This window comes from Stigmatopora argus, chromosome 8, assembly GCF_051989625.1.
Source record: "Stigmatopora argus isolate UIUO_Sarg chromosome 8, RoL_Sarg_1.0, whole genome shotgun sequence".
NCBI classification, from domain to species: domain Eukaryota; kingdom Metazoa; phylum Chordata; class Actinopteri; order Syngnathiformes; family Syngnathidae; genus Stigmatopora; species Stigmatopora argus.
In genome coordinates, this window is record NC_135394.1 from 8,633,747 (window position 1) to 8,654,402 (window position 20,656).

Sequence of the window (20,656 nt, forward strand, 5' to 3'; positions counted from 1 at the left end):
AAATACAGAACCCTCTAGTTTTAAGACACTAAATTCCAAAAACATACATGAAAGCATCTCTGTATGGAGGAAATTAAAACACAGGTAGTCATTTTAGTTTGAGGCATCTATAGATCAAATTAAACACATTTCTCAGTGTCTTTTTTATAATTAATACCATTTACTATAAGATGTATTATCATTACTTACTTCAAGGATACACTATTACATAGTAGGTGCCTATTACGATAAAATTACATCATCATTTGGAAAAAAAATGAATTTTCAGCCCCATTTATCCAGTCACTCCCTCACCTAAATATACACATGCAAACAATATCATATTTGGACTTTCACAATTTTCATGAGACAATTTCTCTAATGCTATGTTCAGATCGTGACTTGAAGTGACCTTAACTGGATAAATTTGGCTTACTTTTTCCACTCCCGGTTTCTTCTTTGGCTCAGCACTACTACTACTATTTTTGTTTATACTGGCAACATCTGGCACAAGTGTAATAGTTGATTTACCTCGTTACTGAGCCTAAAAAAATATCTACTCTGTTTCATAAACTGCACGTCTTGTATTTTTACTCTCAATATCTTCATGACTACAAAAACTGCAGGAAACCCAACTTCTCCATCATTACTGTTGTTTATTGGTACACTTCAATCCAGCAGATTTGGAGGTTTTCTGCAGTAGTCTTTTTAAGTGTAAACCCGAGGACTCCAAACTGACGTGAGTAGAGCTGAGCCAAGCCAAGTCGATACCGAGCAGTCCAAAAGCGTGACCGGACGTTTCGTCGAATGCCCTTTGGTCCCCAGACGTTTGGTCCCCGGACGTTTCGTCAAAAGCCCTTTGGTCCCCAGACGTTTGGTCCCCGGACGTTTGGTCGACCGGACGTTTGGTCCCCGGACGTTTGGTCGACCGGACGTTTGGTCCCCGGACGTTTGGTCGAACGGACGTTTGGTCACCGGGTTCGCTCGCTGTCAAATTATGACAGAGAGTTTACTGTTGATATTTTGATATTAGATATTTAGATATTAAACTCACTTTCTCTCTCTCTCTCATGATTATAATTTTGAGAGCTGGTTTCAACAGTAACAACCCGGCGACCAAACGTCCGTTATACCAAACATCCGTTATACCAAATGTCCGTTCTACCAAACGTCCGGTCGACGAAACGTCCGGGGACCAAACGTCTTTCGACGAAACGTCCGAGTACCGTCGAAAAGAGACGTGATTTGAGTTTGTGGCTACAAATGTCATCCCATTTCTCTTACTGGGGCACTTTACTATCTATTACCAGGATTCCTGACCATTGTTTTTCTTTGCATAAGGGCAAAGTAGTCGGTTTATGGAGAGCACTTTAGGTTAACAGAAGCGTTCAATGTTCAGTGATTGAAAGCACTTTTCACGCTGTTTGTGGTTGGTTTAAAATTGTTCACCCTCTCTTACCCTGTCTCAGGTGTCACTTCTCATATTTTCTGCATCACACTCCTTAGAGTTCCTACTTCCACCCCACATGGAACAAACCTGACCCACCGCAATCTGTGTCATTCCTAGGCTACCGTAACACAATATCTTGCTTTTAATTCACTTTATTCTAAAATTCACTGTGCAGTGCCAGTGTAAACACATTTTCCCTGCGCCATTACATTAATGGTATGTTATGAGTTTCTATTTCAAACACTGTATGTTATCAATTTCTGTCTGCTTTGGCTTACTTTCGCCAAACTTTATTTGGAATACAATCAGTCAAAGAGATTTTTTTTGAAGGTCTAGGTGTAGGTCAACACGTAAAGTTGGCCATATACACAGTATTAAATTTGACTCATTTCCACAGAGCTCCTTTAATGCGGCAATGAACTTGTACGAGCAAGAAGACTACGTAGGGGCCAGCCTTCTGTTCGAGGACGCTCTGGTGGAGTACTACAAAGCAGACGTGGAGTGCCGAGCCCTGTGTCAGGGGCCGCATCGGTTTGAAGGCCACGATCACCTACGCTACCGTTACAGCCTCTATGAAGTCATTTCAGGTAAGAACTCATCTGTGGACATAAAGCAACTGTTGAAATGTTTAACATAAAGTGATATAACATCTGTCACAGATCCTTAGTTGTCTGCTGTTGTGTATTCGGCCATTGGTGACATGCAGCTGGGATTTTTTTGCTGTATCAAACCAAAACCCAAATAACTAGATAATGTAAATCAAAATTCTGCGATATCTTAATGTTTTGAACATAGACAGACAGGCTTGAACACAAAACACTCTTTTTTTGTCTTTTGGTAAGCTGTTTCTGATGCGATGGCTCTGATGAGTCCTCATTTGACTAACATGAAAGCAATGGTACAGTTGAGTTTCAGTTTAAAGCATTTTTTTAATGAAGCTATCGTGACTGCTCTGTTTGAGGTAGGCTTTGTTGTGTTGAAAGAGCCCGGGGAGGCTCAGACGAGGCCAAACAACGCTCTTTGTGCTCACTAGGTAATCAAATCTGCCTGGCAGTGGCTTTGCTCTGGATATCGCTTGGCATTGAGTCAAAGGGCTGAAAGACAGTAATGTGATCTCACTGCACTGTACACCACACTATATTTGCATCATGAAAAAGATTTTAAAGGTCACTTTGAATCATTTTGGATTGCAAAATACACACTAACTCACCACAACATGAAACACTTCTCCAAATTTGATCCTTGTCTGTTATTTTTGGTCATCTTTGAGAGAAAAATTCTAGAAACACCCCTCAATTGAAGTTTGTGCAGTTCAAATTTTAAAAAATATTGTTGAATCAATCATTTTGTTTCGTTTTTAACCGATAATGTATTTTCTTGGTAAAAGCAGAATTGCTATTGTTTCTTTATGGACTGTGTAAATGTTTGATTATACCTCTTCAGGGAGGTTTACATTACAGTGTAAAGAGTTTGTTTCCTACATTCAATTGCAGATCTATCAAAACACACTGTTATAATAAATATAATCAGAGCAGAGAGTCTCTGGGTGCTGTTTGTGTTAACAGTAATCAGTGGAAAAAGATGTTATTTGTGTGCAGTCAGTAGCGCCAGCGTCATTACTAACGAGTGTTCCTTGTTTTGAATACGTGACTCCTAAACATACCTAATTACTGGTGGATGGGCTTTGTTTAGCTTATAATCAGAAGATTATTTTCAATTTCACTCTTGGAGGAAAATGTTGGTTGAGATGTTTATTTTATTGTGTGGCTTTGGACTGTGACAAAGAGCAATCTCTTTTCAAAATGTTATTGAAAAGTACAAGATGATGTTTGTACTTTTTAGTTTGACCCAGAAAGGTAGTTTCTTCTTAATTACTACACATTTCTGGATACGATTTATTATTTATTCTTTTTTCCCTCTGGCCTCGACCTGAGAAAGTGAAATGTATCGTTTATCTTTGCAAAAAAAAAAGTTGAAAAGTGTGAAAACACATGGATAAAACTAGAGCATTAATATTAATGGACAAGGGTCAACCATGTACTCAATTCTTCACACAGTCAAAAAGATAGTGTTTCAAAATGTTTTAACTGTAGAAGTAATCTAAAAATATTGGCTGCTTTGTTAAGCTATATAACAGGGGTGGCGAACACATGGCTCTCGAGCCTCATGTGGCTCCCGGCCTTTGCTTCTTATCATATTTTGTATACTTATTTTTATTCTTTCTGAAAAAAAACACCCATATTCATCAGGGCTCATTAAAAACAAATAATAAATTATATTTCAAAAATAATCTGGCAAATTGGATTTTTTTATGGTGCTTCTGACGTAAGGGACCGCCAATATTCAGTGCTGATACATGCAGGGTAACATGACCAATTAACGAACTTTTCCCCAACTGATCTCATTCCCACTTTTTTAAATCAGTTTCACAGGCTTCACCTTCAACTAACACTCTTCAAAGATAATGAATGCTTTTTGGCCAATCAATGCATTTTCACTTAGGGCGATGACTCCATGTTTATCGAGCATCTGGCTCAGTTTTCCATTGTAAAATGGAAACAAGTGAGGTATTATTTTAGGCCTGTGTCATGTTTTCTGAAACTTGCTGATATGCACTCAGATGATCTCAGTGGTGTTAATGGCCGTAAGGAAACCTCATTAGCAGCAGACCACACAATGGTGTCACCATAACTGTGATGGGAAAATAGAGCAAACAATCTTATTTGCTTTGCTCTGATTCGACAAACTTAAGCACTCGTACATTTTTTAGATTGCCATATTTAGAGCACGCATCATTACCCATTACTGTTTCGTGTGTTTTTGTCTGACTATTAAAATGTCTAAGAGAATATAAGAGTAACTAAAGTGTTGTGAACATATTTTTGACACTATAATAGGCATATTACATTTTCCTGAACAAAAATTGCCTGTAAAAATACTCTCGTTCCACATTCCAAAAGATGTTTGAATCACTGACTACTCTAAACTTTGATTTTTTTGTGTAAGGTTAGTTGCTTATGAATTATTTCCACCTGATATACAACATTTTGTCATTATAGATCACTTTACTCAGGTACTTCACTGTGAGCATGAGTGTGTCAGAGATCTCGCCACCCGGCCAGGCCGCCTGTCACCCATGGAAAACTACTTGCCGCTGCATTACGACTACCTCCAGTACGGCTACTATCAGAGTGAGTCCTTTAAATTCCTCAATTTTGTAAACAACCAAAGTTAAATGTGGATACACCCGTTGTAGATGAACACAACTGGACCCTGGCTGACAATGACAGCATACAAGACGCACTGTTCCATTGATCTGTTACATTTGTTAGCTGTTTATTAATTTGGTTGTGTCTTCGTAATTATCGTGGTGTAGAACTGCAATGCATCATACTAAGGCTGTCTTCAATGTTTTATATCACCTCATTTAAAAAGATGGTTAAAAACAGTTATTCGGTACTTTTTTTAGAGTACGCCATTGACAATAAACGGAAGCAAACCCTTTGATTTGCCTCTCATCGCAATGAAAGATAAATCCAAGCTGCAGCTGCATTCTTCACCATTAAAATTCCATAAGAAAAGAGAGCCTAAAGTATAACCAAGGGCCAAATTGCTACTTTTTTGTCACACGACCAATAAAATCACTCAGCAGCTTTGTTTAACACCCCACGGTTGCTCGACCTTCTGCATTAATCAGCACCCTCGCATTGTGTTTTACCACTCAAGTTCTCTAGATGAAACCCAGTGCAAGGTTTTCTGTTCAAATGAGCTCATATCTTCCGTCTGCTACTGAGGCGAGAAGGTACGGCGGACTGCAGCAGATGCACCGTCTCATTCCAGACAGGAAGCCTCTGGTTAACCCTGCGCCTTTACAAGCTTGGAAAGAATGTGATCGTACGCGTACTGATGAGTAGAAGGCGCACGTACGTCTTCGGGGGGCTAACGTAAGCGTGTCTTGACTCTGTGGTTAAGTGCCCTTTTATTCACACTCTTAAGCAGCGTGTGCTTGATTGTGCTGATGGTTTGGAAATGTCAGTCAGATGGCGTCATGGTGGGTTTCCCACATCCCCTCCTCAGGACATGGCATTTTGACGAATCCAGCAGAGATCTGTGAAAATAACTCATGTTGTTCCGGTTTCTCTTTTACTCTTTTTAGCGGAAAGAGCGGAGGAGGCGTTGCAGTGTGCGCTCAGCTACCTTTTGTTCCATGAGGGGGAAGAGTTCATGACTGAGAATGTCAACTTCTATCAAGAAATTCTGGGACATGGCAGTGAACCACGAGAGGTAAGATTCAGTTTGAGTTATGATCTCTACATAATACTGATAGTGTCAAACATAAGGCCCGAGATTGAGATCTGGCCCAATACATCATTTTATTTGGCCCAAAAAGGTTTATTTTAGTCTTTAGTAAAGATGGATGTCTTGGGAAATCTCCAGCAATTGACTGTTTTCCCTCTTTTTAAACATACATTTCAAATAAATTATCGTTAATTAATGAGTAAAAATATTTTTAAAAATAAATAAATCAAATTAGAACATAATAAGGTTTCCTTTTTTCTTTTTTTAAATATAAATAATTTTGGTGACTGTTTTCCCTGTTTTTAAACTTAAATATCAAATGAATTATCTTGAATTAAGGAATAAAAATATTTAATGTTTTTAATAAATCAAATTAGAACATTAAAATGTTTCCTTTTTTCTTTTTTCTTGAATATGAATAATTTTGGTTAGTGCTTTCCCTATTTTTACTTGATCATAAAAGAGAAAATTATGAGGAATTAATTAATACAAAGAAACTGAAAAAGAGCGTTTGCACAATTTTTAAGTCAACAATGCTTCTAAATGGTTTGATTAAACCTTTTCTTGAATTTTATTCATTTAAAAGAGGCAATATTGTATTTTAGATAGTTACTTGGATCCTTTGTTGGGGTAAAGTCACACATATACACATAAAAAACTGCTTGTTATGAGACAAAATTCTACTAGGCATTTTTTACGACAACCAAGGATCTGCTCGTGGACACAGACCGCAAGAACAGGAAGTGATACAGACACACACTCAGGAAATTATTCCCATAGCAATGTTCAGAGTATTGCCAGATTCATATTACTATCGCGTCAACACTGTGTAAAAGTATTCAATTAACCTCCTAAGACCCAAACTCCGCATTGCATTTTTACTTTCTCTTTGATATTTAGGCTAATCGGGACCCGATGAGTGTAAAAACTAAGGATTATCTTCTTACATGATGTCGTTTCTGAGAAAAATGATGTCCACATAAGGCGTCAGGCCGTTGTAGTCTAAAATTTAACATTGTAGTCCCGTGACAACCAAAACACTTGGATGCCAGGTCCTAGAAAGTTAACCTCCTAAGTGCCCGATCTGTTTGGATGCTGTCCTTCTGCCATAAAAAGTTTAAACATTTGCCAGATCCTGTAGAACAGGGGTAGGGAACCGATGGCTCGGGAGCCACATGTGGCTCTTTCGATGGGTGCATCTGGCTCTTCGCTAACCTGTGAGCTAAAATATGGAAGCCGTTGGTGACAGAGCTCAGATAGTACGTCCAGTGCTGCTTTAATCTTCATTTTTTTTGCATTAGACTCTGCTAGAATGCATACTCTCATTGGTTAGCAACTGCGTAAGAATGTTGTCAAAACTATTTTTTTCCACTTTAAAACTGGTGAAATTACTGAAATAAAAGACACCCATTTACATGTATTTTGACTTTTTAAATCCGGAGTATGGCTCTCAAGGAATAACATTAGAAAATATTAATTGTTTCGTCAAAAAGGTTCCCGACCCCTGCAGTAGACAAATAAAAATACAGCAAATAGAATAGCTTCAACATTCGATGGCAGACGTTTCTAATCGGTTTGATTTTCCGTTTCCTTTTTAATTTAAGAGCAGATATTTATTGGCACACGAGCGTCCAGCCATTTGCTTCGCCCCCTGCTAACAGCCTGTTTGAATTATAGGCTCAGACTTTACGTTTTGAATTCAATTTCAGTCAGATCATCTGACCTGGGGCGTAGGCACCGAAAGAAGATATTCAGCAGAGGGGAGGGGGCAAGCCCCTCATGGAAAAGTGTTGATTTGAGTATGTAGGGGACGACAGGAGTCAGGAGTACATCTGTTGTGTTTCTTGGATGGGATCAGTACTCACCATCTGGCAGAAGTTTCCTTTTTATAGTTTGTTTTTCACTTGTAGCAGTAAATCTTCTCTGCTCTCAGCTGGAAGTATTTGCCAGCTTTTATGTCAACATATTTATGACAACATATTTCTTTCTTTGACCGGAGAACGCCTTTCTTTGCTTTCACACCAAATATGTATGGCGTAACATATATATATATATATATATATATATATATATATATATATATATATACATCCAATTTGGTTATATTAGTTAGCCCACCGCTAATACTTAAGCTTTCGGAGCTGCTTTTGGAAAGTCAAATTATGCTTCCTGCAAATGTCAATTCTGCGACCTCTTTTTCCTAGAAAGCATGAATGCGTGAGGGTACGTGTGTATCTACTTTTTTTTTTCTTTTCTTTTCTAAAGCCTTTTAATTCCGTCAAATCGAGAAAGCTTATAGTGCAACCCAAAGGTCGTCCACTCCATCATCAGAAAGGTCACTTTCAAAGCTCGACATGTCAGTGCCAGGCCAAATAATGCTGCCTTTTAGGCACTTACCACCGAGGGAAAAGTTAAAAAGGGCAAACCCACAGACGTCGCTGGAACAATTTGGCAGCTGTTTTCGATCCTGATTTAAAAGAAAAAGCTACTTGTTGAACAGGACCTGGCACGGTTGTTTTATTCCATTTTAGGAAATTGTCAGTCAAAATATGCCACCCATAAAGTGTCCTATGTGAATTTTAACAGCTTTATTGGCTGTCGATCATTCACCTTTCGCCAAAGTGGGAAAGACTCCAGTTAACCCGCTAAGTGTTTTAGAAAATGGAGGGATGAATGTTAGCCTGAATTAATCTTTATCTTGTAGTGTTAGTTAGCACAATGTAGTGTGATTTGATAAAAGTGCAATAGCTAAAATCCCAACTTTCATATGAAATTACTGAGATTTAAATCACTAAAAGGTTGCCAAAAACAAAATACAACTCGAGTGGATCAAAATAAAAGTTCAACATTGAACAGTTTTTTTTCTGTAATGGAAATAATCTTTCTCTGAATATGAATATATCCAAGATGCTACACAAGAAAAATATTTGCTTCATCGACAATGGAGAAATCTAACGGCACGCGTTTCAATTAGTTGCCAACTTTTTAACTTGATTACATTTTTTGCAGATGGAAATATCTCTGAATGTGCAAACGTTTCCGTACTATATCATAAAAGGCAGAATAATGCTACCCAGATGGGTTTCACAGCATGACTGTCATCATGTTTTTTTTTTATTTCATTCATCCTGCATACCGCCCATCCTCGAAAGGGTTTCGTCAGTTTGCAGGAGCCGAACACAACTGTCTTCGGGCTAGAATGGTTGCTAGTCAGTTGTAGGGCACACAGACAGACAGACGACCACTCACTCTTACAATCAAACTGCCACAGAGTGGGAATCGAACCCAGACTGCCCGCACTAAAGTCAGGCGGAAGAACCGCTGGCCAACATGTTCTTCTTTAGACTTAAAAGTAGTTGAGACTCCATTTACAGCCCTTCTGCTCTTGTGCAATCTTCGATTTATAACCTAGATAATAAATGTAATTGATAAACCACTTTAATCAATACACACATTGTGGTTATGTTTGAGGACTCGTAAAGTATAGTTAATGCAGGACTTTAGGAAGTCTGAGTTTTTAGTATCTGTGTGTATCTATGCTGTAAAATAGCAACAAGGTAAAAAAAATCATTATTTGTTGTCTGATTTAATGGAGAATTTGAAAAATGCTTCCTTTCTCATTCAGAGTATGCGTGTGGAAAGCAAAAGCAAACAGTCTCCCAGTCAACCTCCAGTCTGTCCCAATCTGTTGAATGCAAAGCCAACACCAGCTGGCGGGGAAGCGCTATTCTCCTCTAGCGTATAAGTTGGAAATCCGGTCAGAAAGCGGGAATAAAACAGTGGCAGACGGGGATGAGAAAAGAGATTTACAGCCACACGCGAAGGTTCGAGTCAGCGAACAATTTACGCCCCGCGGAGCATTTCGTCCTGCCTTCCATGTGACTGTAAAAACAAATCAAACTTCAGAGGTACTGGGCAAAGAAATATAATTCCTTGCCTGCCATTGACGGCGATAGACATCAAATCCACGTGAACTTTCCCAGGAGGAACTGAAATGGCCTTTTTCTCAACTGGAAACATTGTGATATGTTTATTTGAACTTTGTTAGATGTTGTCAGGGTTTCAACCGGTTGCAATGCGACCAGTTGTGTAAGAAGACCAATTAGATGGCAGTTCTAATTGAACTCGTAAATGTAGTGTATACTAGTCCATTCATGGATAGGAAAAACAAAACATTGCTTTAAAGCTTTAAATCTCATTATACTTGTATAATGACAATAAAAGCACTCAATTCGATTCAATAATGTTCCAGAGGTGGAAATTAAGTTCAGTTAAGTCCAAATTAATGTAATTGAAATAAATGTAATGCTTTTATTTTCATTATAAAAGTATGTATAAGGTCATAATAGTACTGTTATGCTTCTCTGCCTCTAATTAAAAACAATTTTGTCTTTCTCCAGGAGGCTGCGTGGTACCTAAGAAGACACAAAAAAGAATTGGAGCTCCTTCTGATTGGAAGCCAAAACATGGGTGTGGACTTCACTGCAGGGGTTTGTGATTTTCCAACCTAAAATAAATCAATACATGAATACTACAGATGAAGCTTTATCTATTTGGGCTCTTCATAGTTGTCCTCAAATACAAATAAAACCTGTGTGAAGGTTAAAACTGTTTTTTGTAGTCCAATTTCTGTTAAGTTTTTATTCTACTTGCTCTGCAGGAGCTTACTTGAATTTTAGGGGGGGTTCTGGGAGTTAATTTGCAACTTTTGCTCTTTGTTAAGTCCAAATCGCCACCTGCTGGTCATATTATGAGCTTTCTCGTGCTAGTCTCAAACTCACATTTTGCATTCTTTGCAGAATTACTGGAGCAGTTCGGGTGGGAGAGATGACTCCACCAGGTAACATTGGTTTCACCCCCACTAGATGGACAGGATTATAAATATACATGAATTTCACAAATGTTTGATTATTTTTTTGGTTCCTCGGTACCGTCCAACTATCTTGCATGATATAGTGAATGGTGTATCAAATGCAAATTTTCATTTAAAAAAATGTAGAATATCTAGAATGTGTAACAATGCATGTTGTGTGTTTTCTTCTGCAGGATTCCATCCGGAACTGACGGTGGGCTGGAGTATGTTCCCCTCTCAGAGAAGAAGAACGTCAATGTGGCTGAATCCCAACCTCTTAAAGAAGGTAATGTCTCTCTCGCTCCCAAACTCTTCCATGTCCGTACTAACTGGCTTTGGACGAAAGCGGGTATGTGTCCTCTGCATAGACGAAAGCGGGTGTGTGTCCTCTGCATAGACGAAAGCGGGTTTGTGTCCTCTGCAGGGGGGCCGTTGCTGCACGACTATGTGCGGCTGGTGCACAACGCGGCAGAATTGAACGGGACCCAACGGGTGCTGCTGGATCATGTTGTAAGCGAGAATGAATGTGCAGCTCTCCAGGAGCTGGCAGAGGTAAGGATATTCGATTGAGAGCAAAATATTTCATTTTTTAGAACTTCTACAACTGCATAATATGTAAAAAATACCATAATTTTCTGACTGTGTTGCATTTTAGGGAGGGTCATTTTTATTTGATCAGAAACCAAGAACAAACACACTTTCATTCAGTCATTTTCTGAACCGCTTATCTTCACAAGGGTCACCCGGGGTGCTGGAGCCCATCCCAGCTAACTACGTGCAGCAGACGGGGAACACCCGGAATTGGTGGCCAGCCAATCGTAGCAAACATACTTTAAAGTAAAAATAATTGAATGGAGAACAATAGGCTAAATTATGAAGAAAAGTGCCACTTATGGTCCGGAAAATACGATAAGGAAAATAGACGGAATGCTTTATCCTGGAACTCTAACAACTTCTAGATCATCACGGTGGCAGGAAACGGCTACGACGGCAGGACGTATCCTCACACCCCTAATGAGAGGTTTGAAGGAGCAACCGTCCTGAAAGCCCTGCAGGTGCACAGATGCCACAAAACACTGACATAATGTTACATTTTCCATGTGAAAGCTTCCTTTTTCACCATTGGAGCTCTCATAAAACCTCGCCTTCCTTCCACAGTACGGCTACGAGGGCAGGGTGCCCATGAAAAATGCTCACCTCTTCTACGACACCAGCGAGCGAGTTAGGAGAATCGTCGAGTCGTATTTCGTGCTCAACACCACCCTACACTTTTCCTACACGCACATGGTGTGCCGCACGGCCATCACAGGTCAGTTGTTTGCTTATTTCTTTTGAACACTTTAATAAGTGCATTGCTTGTCACAAACCATCCGCTCTTTACCAAGATGATCATTGGTTGATGCAGTCATGTACTATTTACCGTATTTTTTTTACTAATAAGTTGCATTAGCCAAAAAAAGGCACAACGAAAATGAAAAATATATATAAATTGTATTTTTGGGCAAATTTTACTTGATAAAATCCAAAAAAAACACGTGACATCGTGAAAAGAATTCTAAATAATTTTAAAAAAAAAACAATATTGATAAATATAAGAACGCATTTCGACACAGACACTACAGATATTTGAGGTGTAAATGGATTGTAGGAAATATTTTGGTGTCACTATGGTAAATATGCTAAAAAATACAGATAGGTAATTATATATTTTTGAATCTGGTATTGTCTGTTTTTCTCATCAAAATGTGTTACTGCTGAAAATAGCTTATGTTCAACTTATAATTGTAAAAAAAAAACTCTTGAGGTAGAAATAAAACATAGTTTTTGTGATTTCAAATAAGTTTAATCTTTTATTTGGTTGTGTCTGTCTATAAAAACTCATAAATCGCAATAGTGTGCGTGTCAAAGTTATATTTGCCTTTATTGTAACATGGAGAAAAGCGGTAGTAAATGTTGTAATACAAATGTATTGCAGGTAAAAGTTATCAAACTAATTGTTCATAAATAAGTGTTTAAAAAAAATGGTCCTAACGTTCATTGCGAATGCAAATATTGTTCATCAATTATCACTATAACTAAGCCTGTCAATGACAAAATACAAAATAAAAGTAGCCTGATTCATTTTTTACAGCATCCGCGCATAGGTACAACCTTCAGTGTATTTTTTAATTAAATTTAACATTTCAAAATGTTGTTATATTGACCTAATAGGCCAGCAGGAGCACAGGAATGACCTGAGTCATCCCATCCACGCTGACAACTGCCTACTGGATCCCGAGGCCAATGAATGCTGGAAGGAGAGCCCAGCGCGCACAGAAAGGGACTACAGGTAATGTCTACTTTTATGCTAGGGTGCACTGCATACTGTATGTGTGAGTGACTGATGATGCCTCAACATACCACACGCTTACTGACCTCTTGTGTTGTCTTGCCATTCTTTTCAGTGCACTACTTTACCTCAATGGAGACTTTGAAGGTGGCGAGTTCATTTTCACGCAGATGGACACCAAAACGGTTACAGTAAGTTGCTTTTTATGACCAACAGTGATATTATTATTAGGCAAACTTCCAATTTAATGAAGCGTTCATGACGACTTTTGCGACATTGGATGAGTTTAAAGTTGTATCGTTTAAATTAGTGTGAAAGCATTAAAATGAGGTCAGCAGTAGCGGTGAGTACTATTGGCTCTTAGTTGAGTGTGAATGAAATGTGTAGATTTTTTTTGGTGTGGAATGAAATGTATAGATGTTTTTGGTGTGGAATGGTATCCAATTTGAATGTGAGCTAATGAGTGTTTTTTTGGTGGGATCCAACAATGTTGACCAAGGGGTTTAATGTGTTTTGTTGGAATTGTCCCTTTTATTTTTGTTTTTCAAAATGAGTGAGTGGAACAGATTTAACTCGGAAAGGGTGAAATTAGCTAAAATTTATTTATTTTTTCGATCCTAGTTGAATGTTAACAGGACTGAATGGAGAATTTTCATCACAATGTTAATTGAGGAGTAATTTCAATCTCTTAGGTTTCATTAATAAGTGTGTTTTTTGGTCAAAACTGTGCTATTTGGGGGAACCGTGAATTTCTCGGCTACAAAAAATACAATCTTGCATGATATGGGTTTTAGGTGTTGCGTCAGAATCGGCTGTAAAATGCGGGGGAGGAGTTGGTGCAAAAGTTTTGTGAAAATAAAAGGGGCATTTGGCTATTAGATGAGACAAAACACTTAATTTACATTATGCTGATGTTATTTTTGGCCTCCAGGCAACAGTAAAACCCAAGTGTGGCAGAGTGGTGGCATTCTCCTCTGGTGGGGAGAATCCACACGGCGTGAAGGCTGTCACCAACGGGCGAAGGTGCGCTGTAGCTCTATGGTTTACGTTCGACCCGCTCTTCAGGGAAATGGTACGATCTTTCCTTTTTTTATACGCCGTCCTTATAAGTGCATGCAGCTGCAAGCTTGTCAGGAATTCTGACTGTGCGTGTCTCGTTCGACGCAGGAGAGACTGCAGGCGGATGAGCTGATCCAGACCTTGATCACACAGTCTGAACCAGTTCACGGCCTCGACATCAACCCCAAAGATGAATTGTAGAAGTAGCTTCTTTGTACGCTGTTTGTGGTCGACTTTTATTTATTGCAGACGTTTATCTTTGAATCAGAAGCAAATCTATTTTTATACTATTTCCAGAGCAGGTATGAAAACATTGGGATTATTTGTTTGTGTGTGTGTTTGTGTGTTCGGAGGGGGTGCGCTCGAGTATTGGGAGTTTGCTGGGGGTTTTATTTTTGTCTCACTGATCTGTGAAAGTATCAATAAGGAGATTTTTTTCCTGCTTTAGGTTGTCACTTTTGAGGTCAACATTTTGGCTTTATCAAGAAAAACACTATCCGTGGTCCTGAATGACATTGGAAGTTGCTTACAGGTCAATCATACTGAAAAGCAGGTACTGTCCATGTCAAAATAGTTGGTTTGTTTTTATTACTTCCATGCCAGTAATTGTTGTCCTCGAAGTAGACGGTGCACTGTTTTCGTTCGTATTTAGATTTGAACTAGTAGCACTATTCAGAGATGTGTTTTGCATATTATATCTATTTATAATAATCATGCACTCGGTACATCTGTCAAATTTGGGGGAATGTGATTGGTTTTTTTTTGTATTGTGTTCTTATTTATGTTTGAATATGTAGACAGCTGCTGTCACCACTGTCTGCTTTTAATATGGGAAGCTTTTTATCATAAAAGATCAATCATTCCTGTTTCAAGGAATATGATATTTTATAAAAATTGTTGATATACAAGTGATAGACGGAGTCATGCACTGTAAATTCAATGGGGAGAATAGAATATTGATTGTTCTTCTGAGAGCTTTAATAATGATTTGGAGAGTTTGTATTTTTGTTTTCACTGATATTTAATGATGAAATGCACAAAACTATGTTTATGGGATCGAATAAATTAAAGAATGTTACTATTTGTGTAACATTTTATTTGCTTTATTCATTTACAGATGCAAGAGAAAGTGATACGGATTGAATGTAAAGTCTATATTTTATACACATATTTGTACAATATAGTCGTCGATAAATAAGTAAATATCATGTCAACATAAATCAGCATTTTAAGATAAGTGCTGCTGTTTTGTCCAAGTTTTACTTTCCCTAAAGTTTATCCTCACAGTGGTTGCAGGTTTGTCCAAGTTGAAAACTTACATGTAATGTACAGGTGTAGGCTGAGAGGTCACTGTGGTGAATATGCTTTAAGAAAACAACTGCAAAATTAAATAAGAAAAATAAATTAAAAGAGGACCCTAAAGAAGATGGTCATGGGACGATGGACAAAATGAATGTTTTAGTAATGACAGGTCAGCTGATCGGTGAACCGGAAGGCCCTGGTATCGCTGGCAATGCACAACAATTCACGCATACGCCGTGCACGCCGCTCCTCCTGGGCGAACCTGCGCGAGCGCTCCCGAGCCGCCTGCTGCTCCGCACGCTTTTCCGCCCGCTTTCGGGTCAGCCACCTGAGGGCAGAAGTATGGGTCAAACGTTGGCATGTACCCAAACAACGGCAAAAAAAAAAAATCGAGAGATCTCACAATTTAAAGGCACGTTCACACTCCTCTCTGCTGTGCATAAGATAACTGCCATCCTCCTCTAACTTCCTCAGCTGTACCACCTCCTTCTCTCGCTGCTGCTGTTCCTGCTTTCTCCGCAGCCACTGCCGGAAGGCCTCTTCTCCTACGCTGGAGTCCTTCTGCTACCACAAACAAAGGTTTTACAATCATTTCATTGGCATTTTCTAGGTGCAACTGATATACAGTGACACCTCGTTTATCACGGTTGATGAGTTCCAAGTCCTGCCGCAATATTATAGGTGAACAACTGCGATGTAGACAGTTTTTGTGGCGTCCGTACTAGTTCTGACCTTTAATCACACAACTAATGTATTTTCTATCTGCCAACTACATACACATATACTCGCAAAATGACATTCAGGGTAATGAGGTGCTCTCTTTTCTGGCAAAAAGCTCAGTTATCCTTACAAAACAGCACATAACTGTAAATAAACTGTGCTAAACAACTGTGCGGTAACCTCAGTTTGCAGAAGGTCCCCACCTTGTGGACTTCCTGTGGGTGGCTCCAGTTTTTTTACCTAGGTCTACAATGTCTTGTGTGTCTTGTGTCTGTCTTGCTACTGCAACCAAGACATTTCCCGAATATGGGATGAAATAAAGTTTTAATCTAATCTAATACATTTAGAAACGCCACATTTTTTCTTAATTTAGCAGCCGATATATTCACTATTAGTAGGTCCACGTAAATCATTATTATTGTGGTGGGGGGTAAGCATTGGTGTGTACCTTCAGTTATATTTTTGTATGGTATTGTTCCAAATGAAAAGTATTATGGTTATAGGGGCACTAGGGGGAATAAAAGGAATGGAATTTAAGAGCAATGGTCTGATCACTACGTGAGATTGACCTGAGAATTCATCCTTTCCATCTCCTGGGCTCTCTGGATTCTCTTCTCATGCTGCAACTGCTCTCTCTTCTTCATCAACCAGGCTTTGAAAGCCAGCTCGTTATCGTTCCTCTTCTGCTCTTCTTCCTCCAGCCTCCTCTGTTCGGCCTGACGTCACACATTTGGAAAAACTAATGATAGATTATGAGTAGGGCGCCTCGATGGACGAGTGGTTAGCGCGTCTGCCTCACAGTTCTGGGGTTGGTCATCACTGTGTGGAGTTAGCATGTTATTCCCGGGCTTGCATGGGTTTTCTCCGGGTACTCCGGTTTCCTCCCACATCCCATAGACATGCAGTGTAAGCTCGTTGAACACTCTAAACTGCCCCAAGGTATGAGTGTGAGTGTGAATGGTTGTCCCTTGTGCTCTGCTCTGCGAATGCCCGGCCGCCGATTCAGGGTGTCCCCCGCCTGGTGCCCATAGTTAGCTGGGATAGGCTCCAGCACCCCCTGCGTGAATATGCGAGTGACCAAAGGACTGCCGCGGTGTTGCCCTTAGATCAAAGTAATTTAAGTATTTTTGGAGATATGGGCCATTGTTTATTACTTTGATTAAACAATCGTGCCCCAAATAAGTGTCATTTCCTTGCATAGTTTTTCCCATTCGCACTTCATATGCTCTGTAAATATCAGTTGGTAGCGGGTGAGCAAGATTAAGTACCTCTTTGGCCATCTTCTCCTTCTTCTCCTGGTCCTTCTGCAGCAATTCCTTCTGCTGCAGCGAGAGCTTGAAGGTAGGCTGGGAGAGGGTCCCGCTGGCTGACTGCACCCGCCGTTTGGTGCCTCTCCTCAGCACTCCTCTGTAGCTTTGACAGGCCGAGCTGGGCCTTAGGGGAGGTCTGGGAGTCCGGAGGGGCTCGGACTTCTGAAAGGAGGGAGAAGTTCTGGAGGAGTAAAATGACGAAAAGGTGGACGTGGAGCTCTTTCCAGAGTGATCCTGTACGATTGGAGGGAGGAGGCTTTGATTTTCCACCTCCTTGAGACTGACGAGGTCAAACCTGCCATCTTTTTCCACAAGGATCCTTCCATCCTTTGGCCCTTCATCTTTATTATGTCCAGAATCATCCCCTCGGGGTGACAATTTCAGCTCAGACAACCTCCCTGACACTTCCATTTCCCCAGCGTCATTTTCAAACTTCATCGGAGGCACCACCAAGGTAACCAGATTCTCTTTGAACTGAAGGCGCCGTCTCCGGCGCAAATTCGGAGCGTCCTGACCCCGCAGCTCCTTGTTGGCTCGCTGGATCTTCTCGAGGACGTACGTCTTCTCCTCTTCTGTCTGCTCGCCGACACCCAAAGGAGGCGGTGTGGTCTGAAAGGACTTATTAAGGCCATCTCCATCAGAGTCGTACTCAAGCGGGTCCATCGGTGTGGGCCACCTCTCGTCATCATCTTCCTGCTTGCTCCAGTTGTTTTTTCCTTTCTTCTCTTGTTGCTGTTTCTCGTCATTGGCCAGCTCTTTGTCGATGTCCGCCTCAATGTCCTCGTACTCAGGACCCTGTGCCATGGAAATTTGTAAGTAGACAATTTACAGTATTTTTCGGACTCCAAGTGGCACCTGAGTATAAATCGTGCTAGCAAAAGAATGCAGTATGAGGGAAAATAAATAAATATATATATATATTTTTTTAATTATTATTTATATATATATATGGGAAAAAATAGAAATGTAAGTCACAGGCTGAGTCAAACAACGTAAAAAAAGTCCAACTTATAGTCCGGAAAATACAGTAAAAAAACACTGGGGGATGTGTCCGGTCATTCAAATACTGATATTTGTTTTTTTTTACTAAGCCAAGATAGTTAGTGTGCCTTGAAAGATTATCCAAATTAATCCAATTATTCATAATTAAACGCCAAATTTACCATGTTTTTCCCACCATTAATTTAACTTTTCAGGAGATGATACGGAAATAATCATCAAACCCTAACAATTTTTTTTCACATGCGTTTGAAAGATTTTATGTTATTTGTGCAAATTTTAAACTATTGTTTGAAGTTTTGGCCCAAATTTCAATAGGTACACAATAACCCACATTTAGAGATAACGTATGGCAAAGACAGCATCTTTTAGGCTATTTTTTCTTTGTCTTAAAGAATAAAGAATAAAATACTATCACAAATAACCTCCTACAACATCAGAACATTATTTGTTTATTTCTTTTCAGAGGCATTTAGATTGGGGTTTTGGCTATTTTTAGGTGACAGGCAGAACAAAGAAATGCTCTTCAAACCAATTTGTTGTGAAGTTTTTGTGATCTATAGTTACATTTTTTTAGGTAAAATATGTGTGTCTACATGATGGTTGGGAAACTAATTCAGTGTTTTACTCTGCCAATTTACTCACTTCAGTTCATTGTCCCATAACATTACAGTTGTATATTCCAAACTACCCATTGACTGTATGCCCGTGGTAAGTGTTATGAGCATGTTTATAAATATTGCAACACAGTGAAAGGATGTCATTACTACAGTACAGTATGTCAGCAGCAGGGTTTCACTTACTTGGGCCTCGGCCCGACTTTCCTCACTGATCAGCCAATCCAGGTCCTTCTCAAAGTCATCCTCATATACCACCCCCGATTTTTGGCAAACCACTTCACTCATGATCTACTGCAAGGAGAAGGTCAAATGATAACATATGTGTATTGAAATACATCCCTGTACTCCTATAGTGCTTATTATAAGAGGCATTGGTCCAGCAAGACACGTTCAAAACTGGTCTTCAATCAATGTAGATTGAGTCCACTTCACTTAGATTCTCTCACTGACCTACGCCATGTTATTTTGATTCTAAACCCGGTTTGAACTTGTATGCTACTCTTCCCGGAATTAATTACTTAATTAGTACTCTGACTCACTTCCAACTATTTGCTGCGATTCCGATGTAGTCAACGAGTGTCGAGTACTGTGCTTTCCATATATCCTGTGCCGGAATCCCTGCCTTTGTTTACATCGGTTTCAACTATGCAGAGGCATGACAAAAGTCATTTTAATTATTATTTTATTGAAATAGTTCTGGATCTGAGTAAGTCTTGATCGTGTATTGTTTACTACACTTCAACAAGAATCAATCAATTAATTGGTGTATAAACACTTGTGATAGTTGGACTTTAATTTCGTGAAAACTACTGAATTTCAAAAAAATTACATACATTTTTATTAGTGATAAAGATAGTAGTAACTGTAGTAGTAGTAGTAATGGTAATAGTAATGAGGCGATGAGGCTTCATTTAATTTTATATTTTTATATTATAAGGCCAAACACAATATGCTGTAAATGCAATTATCATTACTAATAACTTTTAATATTTTGATTTTGTTGCTTTTAGTATTCTTAAATTGTCCCATTGTGTTTACTTGAAAATCATAAATCGTTCAGAACGTCAAATAATTTCACATAAGTTTTGAGAGTTATGAAGGTTTTGCAATCACTGTCAAAACATTATTTTTTGAGAATGTTCCATTTATCAACCTCGTTTTGATCAAAACATATAAATAAACTGGCAGCATATGATGTCATTAAAAGTTCAACGTTGGAACATGCAAAGATTTGACTCGTAACAAAATGATTTTTTTAAAGAAACGCTTGTCCAACTCACCGCTGGTTCTTATTCCTGCGTTCGGAGTTTTAAAAGCGAAAGCAAACATGCAAACGTGCAATTGTGCACCATCTAAAATGTCCCATGCACACTTAGCTTTCCTGTCAGTCTGTGGGGCGACACCTGTGCACATAATCTCTCGCTGTCTACAACCTTAAAAGCATTAGCTGTCCCGTTGCCATAGAGACTGACAACATTTACACTCGCGCATGCGTAGAGATCGCAATAAAATTCCAACAGTGTATTGGTGGTCAAATTAGTGGAAAAGAACCCCAGCAATGCAATGCAGTTGTAATATTGCATTTGTTTAATTTACCGAATTCATTTTTAATATGTCTGACTGTCTATCTGACTATCGGCTTATCAAGTGGGCGATGAGTTGTAAAAAAAAAAAGTATCAGGATGAACGGGAGTCAGTGAACGCAACGTTGGTTTATTCGCAAAGCTTTCTGGGACT

The 20,656-nt window shown here is 39.2% G+C and overlaps 2 protein-coding genes across 5 annotated transcripts in view; one reads left to right on the forward strand and one right to left on the reverse strand.

Annotated features, from left to right (window-relative positions):
- p3h2 (prolyl 3-hydroxylase 2) overlaps positions 1-15,046 on the forward strand; it is a 37,545-nt gene extending 22,499 nt beyond the window's left edge. Inside the window, exons 4-16 of the mRNA XM_077607820.1 lie at positions 1,827-2,016; positions 4,489-4,620; positions 5,586-5,713; positions 10,129-10,218; positions 10,528-10,568; positions 10,775-10,866; positions 11,005-11,132; positions 11,540-11,635; positions 11,739-11,889; positions 12,792-12,909; positions 13,025-13,100; positions 13,841-13,981; positions 14,077-15,046. Coding sequence (XP_077463946.1) covers positions 1,827-2,016; positions 4,489-4,620; positions 5,586-5,713; positions 10,129-10,218; positions 10,528-10,568; positions 10,775-10,866; positions 11,005-11,132; positions 11,540-11,635; positions 11,739-11,889; positions 12,792-12,909; positions 13,025-13,100; positions 13,841-13,981; positions 14,077-14,169 — 1,476 coding nt within the window. The 3' untranslated portion in view covers positions 14,170-15,046. The remainder of the gene's footprint in view (positions 1-1,826; positions 2,017-4,488; positions 4,621-5,585; positions 5,714-10,128; positions 10,219-10,527; positions 10,569-10,774; positions 10,867-11,004; positions 11,133-11,539; positions 11,636-11,738; positions 11,890-12,791; positions 12,910-13,024; positions 13,101-13,840; positions 13,982-14,076) is intronic.
- Positions 15,035-20,342, reverse strand: ccdc181 (coiled-coil domain containing 181). 4 transcript variants are annotated; one of them, XM_077607823.1, is made up of 6 exons: positions 20,200-20,336; positions 19,103-19,207; positions 17,259-18,095; positions 16,560-16,706; positions 15,674-15,834; positions 15,035-15,598 (listed from the first exon to the last, which is right to left on the reverse strand). In XM_077607823.1, the coding sequence occupies exons 2-6, from the start codon at positions 19,202-19,204 to the stop codon at positions 15,427-15,429; spliced, it is 1,419 nt and encodes a 472-aa protein (XP_077463949.1). In that variant the 5' UTR covers positions 19,205-19,207; positions 20,200-20,336; the 3' UTR covers positions 15,035-15,426. The 4 variants fall into 4 exon arrangements, with proteins under 4 accessions (XP_077463949.1, XP_077463948.1, XP_077463951.1 ...); XM_077607822.1 differs by having other exon boundaries at positions 15,036-15,598; positions 19,103-19,210; positions 20,200-20,342; XM_077607824.1 differs by having other exon boundaries at positions 15,040-15,598; positions 15,674-15,831; positions 19,103-19,210; positions 20,200-20,342.
- Positions 20,343-20,656: the final 314 nt, after the last annotated feature.